This window comes from Anolis carolinensis, chromosome 2 (assembly GCF_035594765.1).
Source record: "Anolis carolinensis isolate JA03-04 chromosome 2, rAnoCar3.1.pri, whole genome shotgun sequence".
NCBI lineage: Eukaryota > Metazoa > Chordata > Lepidosauria > Squamata > Dactyloidae > Anolis > Anolis carolinensis.
The window spans coordinates 26,713,164-26,731,793 of record NC_085842.1 but is presented as its reverse complement, the minus strand read 5'-3'; the positions used below and the strand labels follow the sequence as shown (position 1 = coordinate 26,731,793).

Sequence of the window (18,630 nt, the reverse complement as noted above, 5' to 3'; positions counted from 1 at the left end):
TAGCCCCCACCCTGTCCACTTGCCGCAAAGTCTTGAAGATGTGGATGTTTCAACATGCTTTTGAACAAAAGGTTAATTTGTAATTTATTACTGCCCAGTCTTAATTGTTTACTGCCCTGATCTTCAGCACTTTATTTATTTATTTATTTATTTATTTATTTACAGTATTTATATTCCACCCTTCTCACCCCGAAGGGGACTCAGGGCGGATCACATTATATAAATATAGGGCAAACATTCAATACACATAGAACCGAGACAGAGATAGACGCAGAGGCAATTTAACCTTCTCCTGAGGGGATATTCGATTCTGGTCATAGGGGGGAGCAGCTGCTTCATTATCCACTGTGACAGCCCTTCCTCATTCCAACGTCGTAAATTAGTTAAATTTACCTCCCCACTTTATAAGTGGTACCTTATTTCCTACTTAATAGATGCAACTATGTTTCGGGTTGCTAGGTCAGCAACGAGCAGGGGCTATTTTTTATTTTTTAATTGACGGGTGCTCACCCCGCCACGGGCTGGCCTCGAACTCATCACTTCATGGTCAGAGTGATTTATTGCAGCCACTTTACTCCCACTCCTGATTTTACTGTCTTCCGTTTTGCACATGCCTGCCTCTCCCTTGTAATTTTTAATAACCCCACCTTTCAGTTTCGATACTCTCTGATGTATTTTATGATGTTTTATTTTATTGCTCAACTATTTTAATTATATTGTTCTTGTGTTTTTAACTTTTATCTGTTTTGACAATACATATAAAACCATTGTTCTAGAAGACACAATTTGTTTCTCCTATAATAAATAGTGCCAGCAGGACTGCTGACCTAGAGGTCAGTAGTTCAAATCCAGGGAGAGTGCAGATGAGCTTCCTCTGTCAGCTCCAACTCCCCATGAAGGGACATGAGAGAGGCCGTCCAAAAGGATGATAAAACATCAAACATCCGCTCGTCCCCTGGGCAACGTCAACAGGTCAATTCTCTCACACCAGAAGCAAATCGCAGTTTCTCAAGTCACTCCTGACACGAAAAAAGCACACACACATATGACTTTCAGCATTTTATTCTGAATCTTTTGAGTACATTTTTTTTGTCTTCCTATAAAAAACATCTGTGTCTATTTTGCCTCTCTTTGAACCTGCCAAGCAGGTTGCCCTAGACTTGTGGGTAACAAGAAAGAATTATCCCTTACAGTTTTAAAAAATTAAAGCTGGCATAAAGATACGTAAACACAACGATGTTCCTGACCACTTAGTCTAAACATTAAACTGTTATCTGGAAAATGTACAGAATGTTGCCTATTTTGTCTTCCAATTATATTTTCTCTACATACCAAGAAGAAAAATAAAATCAATCATTTTACATCCTGTGGTTCTACTGTTCCAATACATTCATATTAATATCTCAGTCCTATTAGTTTCTTTCACAATGCACAGAAAAAGATGAGATAAATAGTTCCTAAAAGAAGATGTGAGTTCCTTGACATGCCTGATAAGACAGTGCCAAATTAAGAGCAAATTAAGATGAAGTATCAAGTGCTATCTTGGGCTTTCAGCATCATAAAGTTCTTTGTATTCAAGTGAGGTCTAAACAGTATAATGTAGCATTTGGGGATAAAAATGCAACCCAGTAACCCCAGACTGGAGGACAAAATAGAGAAGAGCTGCACAGCTACCATGTATTTCCCTTTGGTGCTCAGATAGGTGGGCACAAAGGAGATCCAAACGCTACAAAATACCAGCATGCTAAAGGTGATCAGCTTGGCTTCATTGAAAGCGCCTGGCAACTTCCTAGCAAGGAAAGCCACCGTGAAACAGACAGCAGCCAGAAAGCCCATGTAGCCGAGGGCACTGTAAAACATGACCATAGACCCTTCATTGCATTGCAAGATGATCTGTCCAGGTTGAGAGTGCATGTCGGCATCTGGGAAAGGAGGAGAGACTCCCAGCCAGACCATACAGATTCCCACTTGAACACCAGAGCAAGAAATGACAACAGAGTTGGCCAAACTCTTCCCCAGCCATTTCCTCATCCCGCTTCCTGGTTTAGTGGCCATAAAGGCCACCACTACGGTGATGGTTTTTGCCAACAAAGATGAGACAGCCACTGAGAAGATGGTGATGAAAGCGGTTTGACGAAGAAGACAAGTTGCCATCTGTGGTTGGCCAATGAAGAGAAAGGAGGACAAGAAGGAAAGCAGGAGGGAGACGAGAAGCATGTAGGTGAGATCACGGTTGTTGGCTTTGACCATGGCTGTTTCCTGGTATTTAAAGAAGATGCCTAAGACAAATCCTGTGATTAGTGAAAAGAACAAGGCAAAGAAAGCTATGCTGAATCCCAAAGGGTCTTTGTAGGAGAGGTAATTGATAACCTTGGCAATACATTCTGTGTGATCCTTGTTGGAATAATCTTCATCTGGACACTTAATGCAGTGATCAGCATCTAAAAAGAACAACAAGAGATGCAGTTACCATAAAGCAGTGGTTCCCAAACTTATTTGGCCTACTGCCCCCTTTCTAGAAAAAATATTATTCAGCGCCCCCTGGAAATTAATTTAATTTTTTAAAAATAGCAATTAAACTGAAATATATATATACAGTATATTAATGTTTCTACCTCTTTCGTAAAATATATTAAAGAAAGGTGTAAATTAGAAACATTGAAGTTTGAAATTATGAAACTATTTTTTGAATTCAGAATAGAAAGGTAATACAGTTATTCGTTGCCCCCAAATGTACCTGTGGCCATCACCGCCCCCCTGGATCACTGCAGTGCCCACCAGGGGGCGGTAGCGCCCACTTTGGGAATCACTGCCATAAAGCAACGTAACACTTGATCTGTAGTCTATAATAGATATCCTTAAACTTTTCTACTCAAGACCCCTTTTGGCTCAAGGACATTTATGCGACCTAGAGCATATAGGCATATAAAACCAATATAAAAATCCAAGTATTTGCTGATAGTAAACAGATTTTCAAGGCTTGTTAAATAGGCTGAATTTCCCTTTTATGAAGCACAGCTGAAGCATCTTCCGCAGAGTCCATTGTAAATACTGCTCAACAGTTTCATATAAATGTCGAAAACAGCCAATAGGTGAGGTTTAGAAAACTTTTATTGCTGCCAAATGTTTTGGGGCCCCAGCATCGATTTTAAAACACCTCATTTGACCCACAGTTTAAGAAGCAGTGGTCTATATAATAAGACACAGGAAGGAGAGATGAGATCCTGCATATGTTGTTGGATTACAATTGTTCTAGCCATTACAGCCAATGGTAAGGAAATACTGAAGTTGATTGACAGCTCCTTGTCCTTATCCTTTTGTTTGTTTGTTTGTTTGGTGTATGCAATAACGTCATGATTTTATATACTTCTAGGCTGTCCCCGATGGTGCAGGAGATTAAACCACTGAGCTGCTGAACTTGCAGACTGAAAAGTTGATGGTTCGAATCTGGGGAGCGGAGTGAGCTCCTGCTATTAGTCCCAGCTTCTGCCAACCTAGCAGTTTGAAAACATGCAAATGTGAGTAGATCAATAGGTACCGCTTCGGCACAAAGGTAACTGCACTCCATGCAGTCATGCTGGCCACATGACCTAGGAGGTGTCTACGGAGAACGGCGGCTCTTTGGCTTAGAGATTGAGATGAGCACCAGCCCCCAGAGTTGGGCACACCTTATATCAGGGCAAACCTTTACCTTTACCTTAGGCTGTCCCCTTTCCTTCATACAGTAAAAGACTATGTGTAGATAGCATTTCGGATATGAATCATTGCTATCTAGAATGGGGGCAAAAACTGAGATATAAAACCCAATGTATTCTTTGGATTAATGTGAAGTTGAATACAGACTGACTCTGACTTTTGGCCCAGTGCTACTGGCCCTATTGTAACGGTCACACAAAGTTTTACTGTTTTAATTGGGTATGATATTGGTTTTTAAGTATGTTTTACGATTGTTGGTTTTTACTATATTTTGTATTATATGTGGCATTAATCTTGCCATTAGGAGCCCGGATGGCAAAGTGTGTTAAAGCACTGAGCTGCTGAACTTGCAGACCGAAAGGTCCCAGGTTCAAATCCCGGGAGTGGAGTAAGCGCCTGCTGTTAGCTCCAGCTTCTGCCAGCCTAGCAGTTCGAAAACATGCCAATGTGAGTAGATCAATAGGTACCGCTCCGGCGGGAAGGTAACGGCGCTCCATGCAGTCATGCTGGCCACATGACCTTGGAGGTGTCTACAGAAAACGCCAGCTCTTCGGCTTAGAAATGGAGATAAGCACCAACCCCCAGAGTCAGAGATAACTAGACTTAATGTCAGGGAAAACCTTTACCTTTACCTAATCTTGCCATTATGTAAGACTGCTCTGGGTCCCCCTGGGGGAGAAGAGTGGTATATAAATTAAATAAATAAACAAACAAACAAACAAACAAACAAATTATCTGTCTTTATATGCAGGGTACTTTCTCTAGTTAAACTACTGGAAGCAAACTTTCAGTTTATCAAATTTTGCTATTGCAAATAGTGGATTTATGTTTTTTAACTACAGTATTTTGTTTGAACTGCCTGGACTGAGCTCTGATTTAAAACTTCTTGACGTTAGACTCTTTGTTGCCTTCTGTAGCTACAGCCTCTGGACTCTGATCAGGCAAAATCTTTGTTCAGCATTGAGAGTAGGACACTCTGGGATCCAGGGCTGTAGCCAGAAAAATTTTAGGGGGGCTGGTTTGAACCCCTAGCCCCCCCCCCCCCCAAAGCTAGAGGCCTGTCAATATCTGCTTGAGATAGTGGCTGGAGGGACTCTTAATTTTTTTGCATCTCATAGACTTAGCATGGGGATTTGGTTAACCAGTTACAATTCATGAGTAAACCAGGCCTGCTGGGATCACCTACCTTCCCGGGTGGAGATGGTTCCTTCCGCACAAAGGGCACAATCATAGCAGCAAGCCTGCTCTCCTTCCCTCATCAGTTTGGCATATCCAGAGCGACAACTTTCAGTACATCTAGATATGGGCACAATCTAAGGAATCCCAAGAAAATGTATTAAGAGGCTTGTCAGCGGGAACTGAATGGAGGAAGAGAAAGGAGTCTCAGGACAATGCTTGACCATATCAGTTGATCACCTGAAGATTTAGTCATGCAAAAGACCGAAAGATGTGCCAAGTCCTGTCTGCAATTTATAACACCAACAATATTCAATCTCCCAGGATCACTGTGGTAACCTGGTCAAGATCTTACTACTCCGATACCTACTGGAAGATCCTTCATGCCATGGATATGTTTCTGGTGCATTAAGGGGAGTGAGCCCTCTAAAATAGGTGGACTATATAATAGTGAGAAAATATTCATTGTGGGGATAGAGATAGTAATGGAAAGGTAGGAAAGTTTTTGAAAATAATATAAAAAGCAAATAAGAGAAGAAAAGGTATTAACAAAAATATACCCCAGTTGAGCCTCCCTTATCCAGAATTTCAAAATCCAAAATACCCCAAAATCCTGAATATTGAGATACTGACAACTTTACTGTTCAATGTGCATACATTTTGTTTCATCCTCAAAATTATTACAACTATTGTTGTAAACAACTATTATGTGCTTTTCCTGCATCGCAGGGGGTTGGACTAGATTGCTCGTGTTGTCTCTTCCAACTCTATGATTTTATGATTGTGTATAAAATTACCTTCATACTATGTAAGTAAGATGCATATGAAACATTAATGAACATTATGTACAGTTTAAAGCTGCACTCTTGCATCTATGTGGAGCCCATTAACGTTAGTAGAGTTAAGAGTAGAGTAGATTGGAGAAAGATTGCTTGATAACATCCATTAGCAGAAATATAAAGAAATATCTTATTTGCCCCACCTGATTAAACCACTTGGCCCATACAATGGCACTCTGATCTATAGTGAACTTGACCTTTGAGGAGTTCCATCTCTCAATACTTCCAACTTTGATTCCAGCAGTGGATTTGTTGGGGAAAACCACCCAGTTCATGATATGAAAGTCAGCTGTCAGATCTCCATTCTCATCTAGATAAATACCATCCTTGGAAGTATTGTAAAGCTCAAAGTTTCTCAGGAAAGGATGAAGCTAGAACGAGATTTTATTTATCATGTCAGAAGCGAATTGAGGGTATAGTTATAATGTATTTTTTTTAAAAAACACAAACAAAGTTAAACACTTGACATTATACTAGATTTCCTTTGACAAGAAACTGGCCACTTGGAGCACCTCTGGTGTCGCTGTGAGAAGGTCCTCCATTGTGCATGTGGCAGGGCTCAGGCTGCATTTTTGTAAATGGTCTGTGGTTTGCTCTTCTCCACACTCGCCATACCGTGGACTCCACTTTGTAGCCCCATTTCTTAAGATTAGTGCTGCATCTTGTGATCCCAAAGCAGAGTCTGTTCAGCGCCTTCCAAGTCGCCCAGTCTTCTGTGTGCCCAGGAAGGAGTTTCTCATCCAGTATCAGCCACGGATGGAGGTTCTGGGTTTTAACTTGCCACTTTTGGACTCTTGCTTGCGGAGGTGTTCCTTGCAGAATGAGATAGGAAAAGCGGTATATATTTGAGATAGGAAATCCTTTTTCACGTCTTGGACCTGCCATTTGAATAGATGGCTATCCAGCCTCACCTTAAAAACCTCAAGTTGGTGCACAATTCTTAATTCTTAACTGTGATAATGCATGTCTATTGAATGCATAGCTTTTAAATGAGCATCCAGGGACCTGCCAGGGAACAGGATAAGTCCCACTAGATTGGAGGAAAACAAATGTGTTCCCTATCTTCAAGAAGGGACAAAAAAAGGACAACCCAAACATTTGCAGTTTGATAAGGCACTAGTAGCAACCCTTGGAAGAGAAAGTTAAAGATGTTGAAAAACTCCAAGATTTCATAGCATTTAGCAATGGCAGTGAAAGTGGGAACAAACTTCATTAATTTTACAGCATTTCATTGCCTTAATGTGATGAAGTCCACAGATAAATATGTTATATGCCTGACTTGAACAATTCAATGGATGCAATCAATTATGATGTCTGGCAAAACAGTCACACCTTGATGAAGGATCTCCTTCTTCCCCAATTTACCAGGTCCTTGAGAGGATACTCCTTGGCTGTTCAGCAACTTGTTCTGGTGGACAATTCAGGACCAATGCCATTGTGACAGAAAGGTAATCTAACATTGCTGTCATAATCATCACAGATCTTAGCAGCCATTTGTGTTTGAATGAAGCTGCTTTGGAGATCTCCCTCACTGCAATTCTCGCCACTATCTGTACTTTTTCATCATCCTCAAGAACCTTGGAAAATAAGGACATCTGTCTCATTCCACCAGATGAAAAACAAGCTGTTATGTCAACATAATAATAATAATAATAATACAACTTTATTTTTGTATCCCGCCTCCATGTCCTCGAAGGGACTTGGGGCGGCTCACATGGGGACAAGCCCAACAACAACATAGGTTAAAAACACAGATTCATAAATTAAAACATTGTAATGACATAAAACAACATAAAACACATCAACAGCCTAACATTTTATCAAGTACTCTAGCCAGTCATGATAAATGCAATGGTGGTAGAAAAGAAAAATTACTTTGCAAGGGTCAGAATCAGAAAACAGATTTTCAGAGATGCTTCCAGATATGTTTGGTTGCAACTTGTTTAGAGATCTCCCCCCATGGACACTTTAGTATTCCACTACCATTTTGTCACCATTACTATTATTGTTATCATCATTATCATTTACTACCTGCCTCTCCCTATGGTTCAAGGCAGGTTTAAAACAGAAAAATACACCACCATTAAAATGCATATATCAAAATACAACAGTCTGAAACCAATATTAATAAAATGCAGATTAGAATTCATAGTTTAATATTGATTGGGTAGTTATTGTTTGTACTTGTCTATTTATTGTCTGTACTGAAAGTAGAAGTATACAGGGGCATCCAGATGTGGATTTTTTTGCCATTGGTTTCGAACTCTCCTCCATGGACACTGCATTCCACAGGTGCCAAACCTGCTGCGCTCCTGATGTTTGGGCCTCCAACTCCCAGAAGCCCCAACAAGCTTGTTCAATGGCCAGGAATTATGTGAGCTGAAGTCCAAAACGCCTGTCCACAAGTTTGACACCACTGTTCTAATCTATAAATGCCATTTTATCACAATAATTTTGATTTTACCCTTCTCTCCCTATAGTTTAACGTGGGGTACAACATCTTAAACATACAAATGCATATATTAAAATTCACATAATAAAGACTTATATTAAACATGCATGGGGTGGATTATATGGGAGAAGGTGATCCTGTAGGTCAGTGGTTCGTAAAGTGTGCTCTGTGGAGCCCTTGGGGCTTTGCAAAGCATACTGAGGGGCTCTGTAAAATATTGTTAAGTTTATGTTGGTCAAAAAGTTTGCCCATGCATGATATAAATATATATAAATATAAATATATATAATAAAATATATACATAATATACATAAACATTTATTGGGGCTCCACTAGAAAATCAAACACTTCATGATTATCACCAAAACTAAATGGCAACCAATGGAGTGACTTTCATAAGTGTGTAATATGTTCCTGTAGTCCGTCTGATGACAAATTTTGAACTAATTTGAGATTCTGAACTTGCTACAAAAGTAGGCCAATCTGCAGCACCATGCAGTAGTCCAACCTTGAGGATCATCTTTAGGTTTTCTAATTCGAGGACTCCATCAAACTAGAAGCTCATCTAGCTCCCCAACAAGGAGGAGACGCCTACAAGTAGTTGTATCAATGAGCTGGAAAAATGTTCTGTCCTACAAAATAAACCAGAATGTCTGTACAAGATTTCATCAACAAATTAACTAATAGCTCTTCAAGAGCAGACCATTTGTGGGGTAATGGACGAGCGGAGGAGGCAGCTCTGAAATGCAATTTCCTGTTCCGTACCATCCCAGAAAAGAATGACTACATCCTTTCCGATGGGACTGTATATGAAGGAAACGTAATACCTTCCAGGAAGGGACCCTTCGAGGAGGCAGCCTGTCTCCACCTGTCATTCTCATTCCCTCCAATTGGGAAGAGTGTGCCTCGTGCAAGGTCCGTGCCACAGCCTGGATAGCATTATAAATACTATAGCTGTCTTGAGAAAAGATTTCCTCAATCACATCCTGAGGCAGCTCTTTCACTATGTTTTTTTCTACACATCTTTTCCAAATTTTCACTGATGGCATTGGTCTTGAGAAGAAACAACTAAATGCCGCTTTCCCAAACTCTTCAAGATAAACTATATTTTGGTCAAAATCATTGTAGCGTTGCCTTTTATTCATCCAGATGGAGAAGGACAAAGAGACATGTTTGTGCTGGAGATCAACCACTCTGTGCAGCAATCTCATGGTGAGGTCCTGAAAAGCTGTTGCAATCCAAACTTTCCCCACAGTTGAGTTTCTGATGTTTTCAACATGATTTATAAGTAGTCCTTGTATATACACAGTCCAAGCATCCACTTGATAAACAGCTACATTGATTTTTGTATCCACAAGAAACGAAAACATATCTAACTTGGTGCTGGTTGGGACTTGCTCTCCATACTTCACCACAGGAACCGTTGCTGAGAATGCAATGCAAACGCCATTCTTGGTGGCCACAGATCTGAAAGTACTAAAGAACTTTTCACCAGAGTCATTCTCTGGAGCAAAAAGACCAATCCAAGTCCATTTAAAATGTAGGAGCAGTTTGATAATGCCCAGATACGGAGGTTCTTGCTTTGGGGTCATTCGGTACAGGAACGGTAACAGGCTTTCCCCACTGAATGCATTACTAAGAAAGCCATAGCTGACCTAATAAAGGAAGGAAGGGTTTGGTGCTCTGTTTTGATTTGGAAGATGAACTTCAAATTTGTATAATGGAATTATATAATTTGCTAGCTTTAACAACTTCACCCTTTCTTAGGGTTAATGTGGTTTATACAAAGCTAGGTTTGGTATTTTCTTGCTTTCAAATATAAAAGTGAACTGTTCATTTGAAAGCATAATTCAAAAAAGCAAGTTAAATGCCAGCTTCTGCTATAAGTTCCCACAAGATTTTATTCCTTTCTTTTCCCACCTTGCAGCTCTCTGCAATCTCCAAAATCAGATTTAGATTCTTTTTAACCATCTTGACCTCACTTAAGGGCAAACAAGTGACCACAATAGTGAACAGAGACAACTTCTTTCAGATCTGTTAGGGGAAGTCCAGTATTGGATATTCTTCTCACTCAATAACTGAGAATTTTAAAATTCAAACCAATACACTATGAGTACAACTCCTGTTTCCTTGAAAGATACATTCCCAGATTTCATGTGGATATACAGAACTGCAGTTAATAGCACACTGTATTGAAATGAAAGACATCTGGCCCAAGAGTGCCATAAAGTTGCACTGAAGGATCTTGGAAATACTAGAGATGACAATTTTTATGGAGGTGAAATCCCTGATACAAGTCTCTTTCTCCAAAAATGATAGCACACATTGCTTTTGTTGAAAGACCTTCTAAGGCTCTTTGGCCTGTTACATACACACACACACACACACACACACACACACACACACACACACACACACAGTAGAGTCTCATCCAAGCTAAACGGGCCGGCAGAAGCTTGGATAAGCGAATATCTTAGATAATAAGGAGGGATTAAGGAAAAGCCTATTAAACATCAAATTAGGTTATGATTTTACAAATTAAGCACCAAAACTTCATGTTATACAACAAATTTGACAGAAAAAGTAGTTCAATATGCAGTAATGAGAGCAACTATGAAGAAACTACCAATAGATCTACCAAAGTCAGATTATTTTATGAAAATATCTTTTCCCTTTTCTACATATAGTTGTGAAATCGAGCAGAATAAAGCCGACAGGGGAAAATACACTTATTTGAAATGTTGTGGTGCAAAAAATGTTCTGAAGATAACATGGGCTTCTAAAAAAACTTCCTGAATTTGTCCTGAACAAACAAGACATGAACAGTTCCAAGAAGCTCAAACAACTAAACTGAGGTCAGGATCTTTTGTACACATAATTTTTAATTTTTTTTTAAAAAAAAATATCTTGTTAGAAGCGACTTGAGAACATATTGCAAGTCGCTTCTGGTGTGAGAGAATTAGCCGCCTACAGAGACGTTGCCCAGGGGATGCCCAAATGTGTTACCATCCTGCTGGGAGGCTTCTCTGATGTCCCAGCAAGCTAGAGCTTCCAGACAGGAGCTCACCCCATCTCGCAGATTCGAAACAGCAACCTTCTGGTCAGCAACCCAACCTTCAGGTCAGCAGTACACAGCATAAGACAGCATGACTCATTGAAAGACAATAATGCTCAGTAAAGTAGAATGCTGTAGGAAAAGAGGAAGACTCTACTGGGAATTGGTTCAATAAATGAAGGTATCAGGGCTGTAAATTGAGTCTGTTGCAAATCTCCATAATGGAGTCTGTTGTTCATAAGCTACATAACAAAAATCCAACATAGCAACAATGATCTACATATACACCATGAGATATATTGGAGACGGGAACCAAGCCTAAAACCACTTATCTTTCACATACACCTTAAACTCATAGCATAAAGGTAATTTTATAAGCCTTCTGTTTCATAATTGTGTGCAAAGTTAGTATACATCAAAAAGCAAAAGTACTACTACTTCACTAAGCAATGAGACAATTTTGGATTTTGAAGTATTTTGGATTTCTTAATTGTAGACTCATATAATTGGAAGAGACCATCTGAACAAATTTTACAGGAATTTTAAAAAATGTATTGATGATATACAGTAGAGTCGCACTTATCCGTCATAAAGTGGCAGGCACTGGGGCCCGGCTTGGCGAAGAAGCGAGCTAGCAAGGGAGGGCCTTTGCCGCCCTCCTTCGCTCGCCTGTCCTCCGTCCCTCGCTCACTCACCTGGCTGGGTTCCGGCAGCACTGGGACCCGGAGGGGTGAGTGAGTGTGTGAGAGAGAGAGAGCAGGGGAGAACATTTGCCTCGGATAATACGGAGTGTCGGATAAGCGAAACTCAGATAAGAGGGACTCTACTGTACATTCTTTTGCTATAAATGCAATTTTCCAACCCTTATATTGAAGTGATCTGATACATTTCGGCAGTTTTGTTATGTACATAATGTTTTATTCCTGCCCAATAATGTGTTGCCACCTATAACACAATTTTTCTGTTTTTAAAAAATTTGGAACCAGAAATGCTTTTTGTCCCAGGGTGGAAGGAACACGGAAAGTCCTAGATGCAGTGTACCTTGAGTAAAGGCTGGGGAAGGATGGTATTTGCTAATTACATTAACATCCATAAAACAGCATACCTTTCGAATTCCTTTATATAAACTCGTCCTACAACCACTCAGCCCATTCATACCTGTGGGGTTTTGTAGATGTCCAAGATGCTTGAGATCTGGTTGGACGTTTCAGTGTTGGTCCCTTCAAGAACCACCAAGAGATTCCTCTGCTTTCCACAGCTATAATTTGGAACAGTATGTTCTCCAGTCGATAGCAGGTCTAGCATAGCATCATGAGTTATTCTTTCAGTGGCATAGTTCTCATAGATGTTGTAGCCCAGCGTGATGTTGGGTAAGAGCAATGGATCTTGGTTGATCTCACGAATGGCAAACAAGAATGGCAGGTTCTGCCAGTATTCAATACTCCCTAAACTGCAATAAAATGGAAGCCATGAGATTTTCACCATCTGGTTTGTAAAAATATATGAAGAAGAAAAGAGAAGAGAAGATGGGGAGGGGATGAAAAAGGAATGTACATGAGCAGCACTTGACATACACAACACTGAAAAAAATGAAAACATGGGATTTTCACTCTTTGTGAAAGAAGACAAGAAGGAGACGGAGAAGAAGAAGGAATATACACAAGCAGCAGGTATTGCCAGTCAGTGGGAGAGTTACATCTGCCCCAAGATGCCAGGTCTTGATGGCACCTTAGCAATTCTTTTCTCCGGAAAATTGAACCTATCTCTGTCCAACAGGAAAAATGAAAGAGTATGAAATGCTCTGATTTCTTACCCATAATAATACATAGCAGGAGGTTCGAAGAAATCATATGGAAAAAGCATAAGATTTGATGTCTCTGTGATCCCACCAATTGTGTAGTCTCCGGGCTTGTAATAATTAAATGTATTTCTACGATCAATGATTAATTTCATTGGACATTTAGCCTTCAGCCTTCCATAGACATCACTGTATAGCAGCATAAGGTATAGCAGCCAACACCATATCATGATGGAGATGCTTTTGGATTTTCTCTCTCTGTCTCTTTCATATGCAGAAAGAATAGTCGCAGAGCAGAATAATGAGATGCCGAAGCCTCTCACAAAAGCAGAGCCGGTGTGTGTGGTTTTACTTATATTGGTAAAATTGACCTCAGACCTCAGATGTGAAGGAAATAAACATTAAAATTGGCCTCTGGCCTCAGATGTGAAGGGAATAATCACTATTCTCAATGGCATAATGTATATGCTCCAGCTTGTCAGGTACCACAGTTGCAGCATCTGCAGCATTGTTTGGAAGTTTCTCATGTTAGTTTCAAAGATGATCTTTGAACAAACATCCTTTGAGAAGTAGAATAGATTGCCCTTATTTTGATAATTCCCAGATATCAAAACCACTTTTGTGACATAATAAGCACAATTGGTCATGGGTGATTCCACGTGGAGATATGCTGCTGAGAAAAAAATCTATTTAACTCAGCAGTGTAACTCTTTTAATTGGTCAGGAAAGTTTTATTTCTTTAGTCAAGAAAACATACTTTGACATATACAATGTCATGACACCAATTGAAATTCAGTGAGCTCCACGTTTGATTATTCATGAACTTGATTAAAACGTTTTTTCTAAGAAACTCTGAATCTTCTAGTGTGAATTTATGGTCAATTTCTGCTAGAAATTAATCATAGAATCATGTGCCATTACTTAAAGATTCCCATACAAAGCATTTCTCTAGGAAGCTCCGGGTCCTTCTGTACAGTTGTATAGTCAACTCCCAGTAGAGTAATTCTGGAGAACATAAAGATCCCTAGAAGAGTGTTCTTCTAGGTTTTAAAAAATAGCAATTTTACTATTTCAGTTTTTTTTTCAGTCAGCTACCCTTGTCAAAACATACAGCCTCCAAAACTTTTTACCACCACTGCCATCCACGTCTGCCTTCATGGCAGCAATTACAGTATTCCCACTCATTCAGGAAGCTGTTGGAAACCTTGAAGACCTTCTGTACTGATTTGAGAGACTGAAAAAATCTAACTCCCACTACTATACAGAAGGTCTCTAAGGATCCTGATAGCCACCTGGCTTCACCTTGCTCTAATTAATTAATTAATTAACTAACTCTATTTATACCCTGCCTTTCTCTAACCCGAAGAGGACTCAAGGCAGCTTGTTGTTGTTTATTCGTTCAGTCGCTTCCAACTCTTCGTGACCCCATGGACCAGTCCATGCCAGAACTCCCTATTGGCCATTGCCGCCCCCAGCTCCTTCAATGTCAAGCCAGTCACTTCAAGGGTACCATCCATCCATCTTGCTCTTGGTTGGCCTCTCTTCCTTTTTCCTTCCATTTTCCCCAGCATCATGGTCTTCTCCAAAATGTCCTAACTTCTCATGATGTGGCCAAAGTACTTCATCTTTGCCTCTAATATCCTTCCCTCCAGTGAGCAGTCGGGCATTATTTTCTGGAGTATGAACTGGTTGGATCTTCTTGCGGTCCAAGGCACTCTGAGAATTTTCCTCCAACACCACAGTTCAAAAGCATCTATTTTCCTTCGCTCAGTCTTCCTTAAGGTCCACATCTCGCATCCATAGGTTACTATGGGGAATACTGTTAGTGTATGTTTATGTTTTGAGGTTGAAATGTTATATCAAGTTAAACTGTTTGGTGTTTTGCAACTGTGTTTCCAGCAAAGCATTTCAGCAGTGCAGGAGTTAATCACTAGACTGCTTGAGTGATTGGCCACAGGACCTATGGGGCACAGTTTCCGTTTGAACTGTCTGGCCGGAACTCATGAACTGAGGAATGTGCTTCTTATCAGTTGAGCTGCGTGTGCCGAGCCGAGAGGCAAAGGAAGAATGCCTGCTTCCAGTGATGGTTTTTGCTGTTTGTAAATATGCTTTGTAAATATTGGATAAATGTTTGAATTGCAGACTTCTGCAGATGTCTGTGAGTCTGTACTGCTACTCAGAATGAGAGCAACAGTCTGACATTGGAGAGGAATTGGTGAGGGCAGAAGTTCACCAATTCATCAGGGTGCTGATCTGGAGCTGGTTGATGGATGGTTTTTTTAAGTAACCCACCCACACGAACCCTGCTGCTGACAAATACCATTGCTTTAACTATGCGGACCTTCATTGCCAATGTGATTTCTCTTCGAGATTGGTCATTGCTGTCCTCCCAAGAAGTAAACGTCTTCTGATTTCCTGGTGGTAGTTTGCGTCTACAGTCTTCTTCATGCCTTGAAATATAAAGTCTTTCCCTGCCTTCACATTTCCCCCCTCTATTTGCCAGTTATCAACCAGTCTGGTTGCCATCATCTTGGTTTTCTTGATGTTTAACTGCAACCCAGCTTTTGCACTTTCTTCTTTCACCTTGGTTATAAGGCAGCTTACATAGAGGCAATTATTCAGTGCCTTAAAACATAAACAATTCAATAACTGAAATTAAATTAGATCAAAATCAGACATATTTAAAATTTAAAACATTGTATTACATAATAAAATCATGCCATCTATAGTTATTGCCCAAGCCTTTCCATAGTCATTAAATATTTCCAAATCTGTCATTGCACTGCCCTATTATCTAAAAGCTTGATCCCATAACCAGTGTTTACCTTTCTTCTAAAGGCTAGGAGGGAGGGGACTGATCTATTGTCACTGGGGAGGGATTTCCATAGCTGAGGGGCCACCACTAAGAAGGCCCTGTCTCTCGTTCCCACCAGTCACGCCTGTAAATACTATTACAGAGTATTTTTCATTTATCAAAACGAAGGAAATCTAGGTCCATCCAGTTCTAATGTTGTCCTTTGGAATGACATCTTAACAAGTCCATATAAAATGCAGAGTGGCATTGCTGATATAGAGTGGCATATATCAATTGAAGGATAAACAAGCGAATGTACCCCTGATGTTGCAGGTGACATTACTAGGACTCAAATTGTTGCTGCCAGAATAAATGTGAGGACAGAGTTGGTATCTAAGTTTGTTGCAAAGTCATTGGGGGACAACATAAAGGCTATATTGTCAGAGTAATTTACACAGTGCAGCAGTAGTTGGATGGAATTAATGGAACGCAGAATGAAGAGACATCAGAGACGATAGTAAAACTATATACAAAGTTTTACTGTACAAGACAAACAGACTTGCAGACAATGGACACAGGACTTGACTTCTCACTCTAGGCAGACAGAACAGAACTGAACTGATGCAATCAGTAAAGCATACACACTTGTGTCTGGACACTCCCCAGTTCCAGCCACACATCAAGGTCATCACAGCTTCTCAGTAATTAACTCTTTCCAGACTATAGTACACTCTGGATGATGCAATCAGTATGCAATACAAACCAAGACACAAATTGCATTTAAACACTATCAATACACAAATCCCACATTAACATATATACAGCTTCAGAACTAACTGTAACTTGCTGCTAGTGTGTTTGAGTTGTCTCCGCTGAGGCTGTAAATGACAGCTAATAATGTTCTAACATTTTCTGCTTTGGTTCTTCCTTAAAGCAAATTGTTCCTGGATATCCGCCTTACTTTATTAATCAGTTTGTTTCGTTTCTTCAGTTCCTTATTGCAGTCTGAGAAACCCCTGCTGCAAATCCAAAAAATTTTGAATCTCTGGATGCATCTCTACTAATGGACCTTGATACCACTTTAGTTGTCTTGGCTGGATGCTATGGATTCATGGCTGAGGTGATTTTCAAGGTCTCAGCCTCTCCAAACTACAGACTGCCGGATCTCACAGTATTGAGACATGGTAGTTAAAGGGCCCATCTACACTGATGATTTAATGCAGTTCGAAGCCAGGTTCAAATTATCATGTCTAGGCAACTAACTCTTACAAAAGAATACAAAATTAAGCCTTTAATGTACACCAGTGGTTTGTGGAATCACCATCTGGACCTCAAACTAGTTTCAGGATTTCCTATGTCATCATCTGACTGCCCAGCATAACGACTTTCTTCACTAGTGGTTTGAAACTGAATTAAATGGTCAGTTTAGATGGGGCAAAAGTAGCATCATGCTGCATTAATTCTACAGTGTAGATGTTCCCTCCATTGTACAGTTCTGCACAGAACCTGTTATGTTGGAGAGCCAGAACAATGGTAATGTAAAGAGAGTCCCTTTATGGGACATACTGGGGTCAAGGGAAAGAAGAACATACATCTTTACAGCATCCTCTGATGGCAGGAGGGCTATCACTGGAGTAGGGTGTGGGTTGTGCCCACGTGGTCATCTCTAGGGTTACAAATGGGGTGGCATTACATTAGACTCATTGGACAACAGAAAGGTTGGCTGATGCCTTGATCTGGAACCCTATTTACAACATTAACCAATAAAGTTGTGCCCTTCATTGTGCCATGGAAGCATTATGTGTGCTGATTCAACTACACAAATAATAACCATATCAAAAAAATAAAATAGACCAAAAATGTTTGGTGCATACAAAATAGCATGATTAATTTTTTCTTATTGAAACAGAAACCCAAAGTGGTGAATGTGCCACTTTCTTTACACTCGCCAATGTTACTCCTGAATGCCGCTCAAAACAAAGGTGAAGAAGAAAACTACTTTTCTTTATCCAGTTTAGACAAGGAAAGAGTAATGGTGTAGGAGCACTCCCTGACATGTCAAAAAGACTTCTTACTTCTGCCTCTTGACACTGTTTTCGCTGTGTCCCATTCTAGCATTGACCCATGTGTACGTCGAACCAGGTTTTTTAAAGCTGATATTATTACCAAACCCGGCCCCTCAAATTACCTATGCACAAGTATACAGTAAAGTCTCGCTTATCCAACATAAACAGGCCAGTAGAACATTGGATAAGCAAAAATGTTGGATAAAATGTTGGATAATGTTGGATCAAGGAAAAGCCTACTAAACATCAAATTTTTTGATTTTACAAATTACGCACCAAAACATCATGTTTTACAACAAATCAACAGAAAAAGCAGTTCAATACATGGCAACATTATGTAGTAATTAACTGTATTTACGAATTTAGCACCAAAACATTGCAATGTATCGAAAACATTGTCTATAAAAAACATTGACTACTAAAAGGCAGACTGCGTTGGATAATACAGAATGTTGGATAAGCAAAGGTTGGATAACCGAGACTCTACTGTTTATAGTAATTCTATCATATCTATTGTAATAACAAATAAACTATTATAGAGATGGTACTTTACAAAGTTCACTCCAGGCTGACAGATCTGTCCCCATTAAGGGCACAAAACAACACCGATGAATCTTGAAAACATATTTTCTTCATCCGTGCAGCTGTGCATTAAGCAACAGAGAGCAACCAGGCTTTTGCGTAATCTTCATCATTATCAAGATCATAATCATTGTAAAGAAATTGCAGGTGCTCTGAGGTTTGCTCCAACCTT

The 18,630-nt window shown here is 39.9% G+C and overlaps 1 protein-coding gene across 1 annotated transcript; it reads right to left on the bottom strand.

The window, feature by feature from the left end:
* Nucleotides 1-1,076: 1,076 nt before the first annotated feature.
* Nucleotides 1,077-17,920, bottom strand: LOC100551863 (vomeronasal type-2 receptor 26-like). Its single transcript, XM_062969330.1, has 4 exons — nucleotides 17,886-17,920; nucleotides 12,377-12,668; nucleotides 4,883-5,009; nucleotides 1,077-2,441 (listed from the first exon to the last, which is right to left on the bottom strand). The coding sequence occupies exons 1-4, from the start codon at nucleotides 17,918-17,920 to the stop codon at nucleotides 1,531-1,533; spliced, it is 1,365 nt and encodes a 454-aa protein (XP_062825400.1). The 3' UTR covers nucleotides 1,077-1,530.
* Between the last annotated feature and the right edge of the window lie 710 nt (nucleotides 17,921-18,630).

Excerpts from the sequence above, each read along its gene's own strand:
- LOC100551863 (XM_062969330.1), bottom strand. The coding sequence starts at position 17,920 with ATGGGACACAGCGAAAACAGTGTCAAGAGGCAGAA. Across the intron at positions 12,669-17,885 it reads AACAGTGTCAAGAGGCAGAA|TTTAGGGAGTATTGAATACT; the intron begins GTAAGAAGTCTT and ends ATTTTATTGCAG. Across the intron at positions 5,010-12,376 it reads ACATCTACAAAACCCCACAG|ATTGTGCCCATATCTAGATG; the intron begins GTATGAATGGGC and ends GGGATTCCTTAG.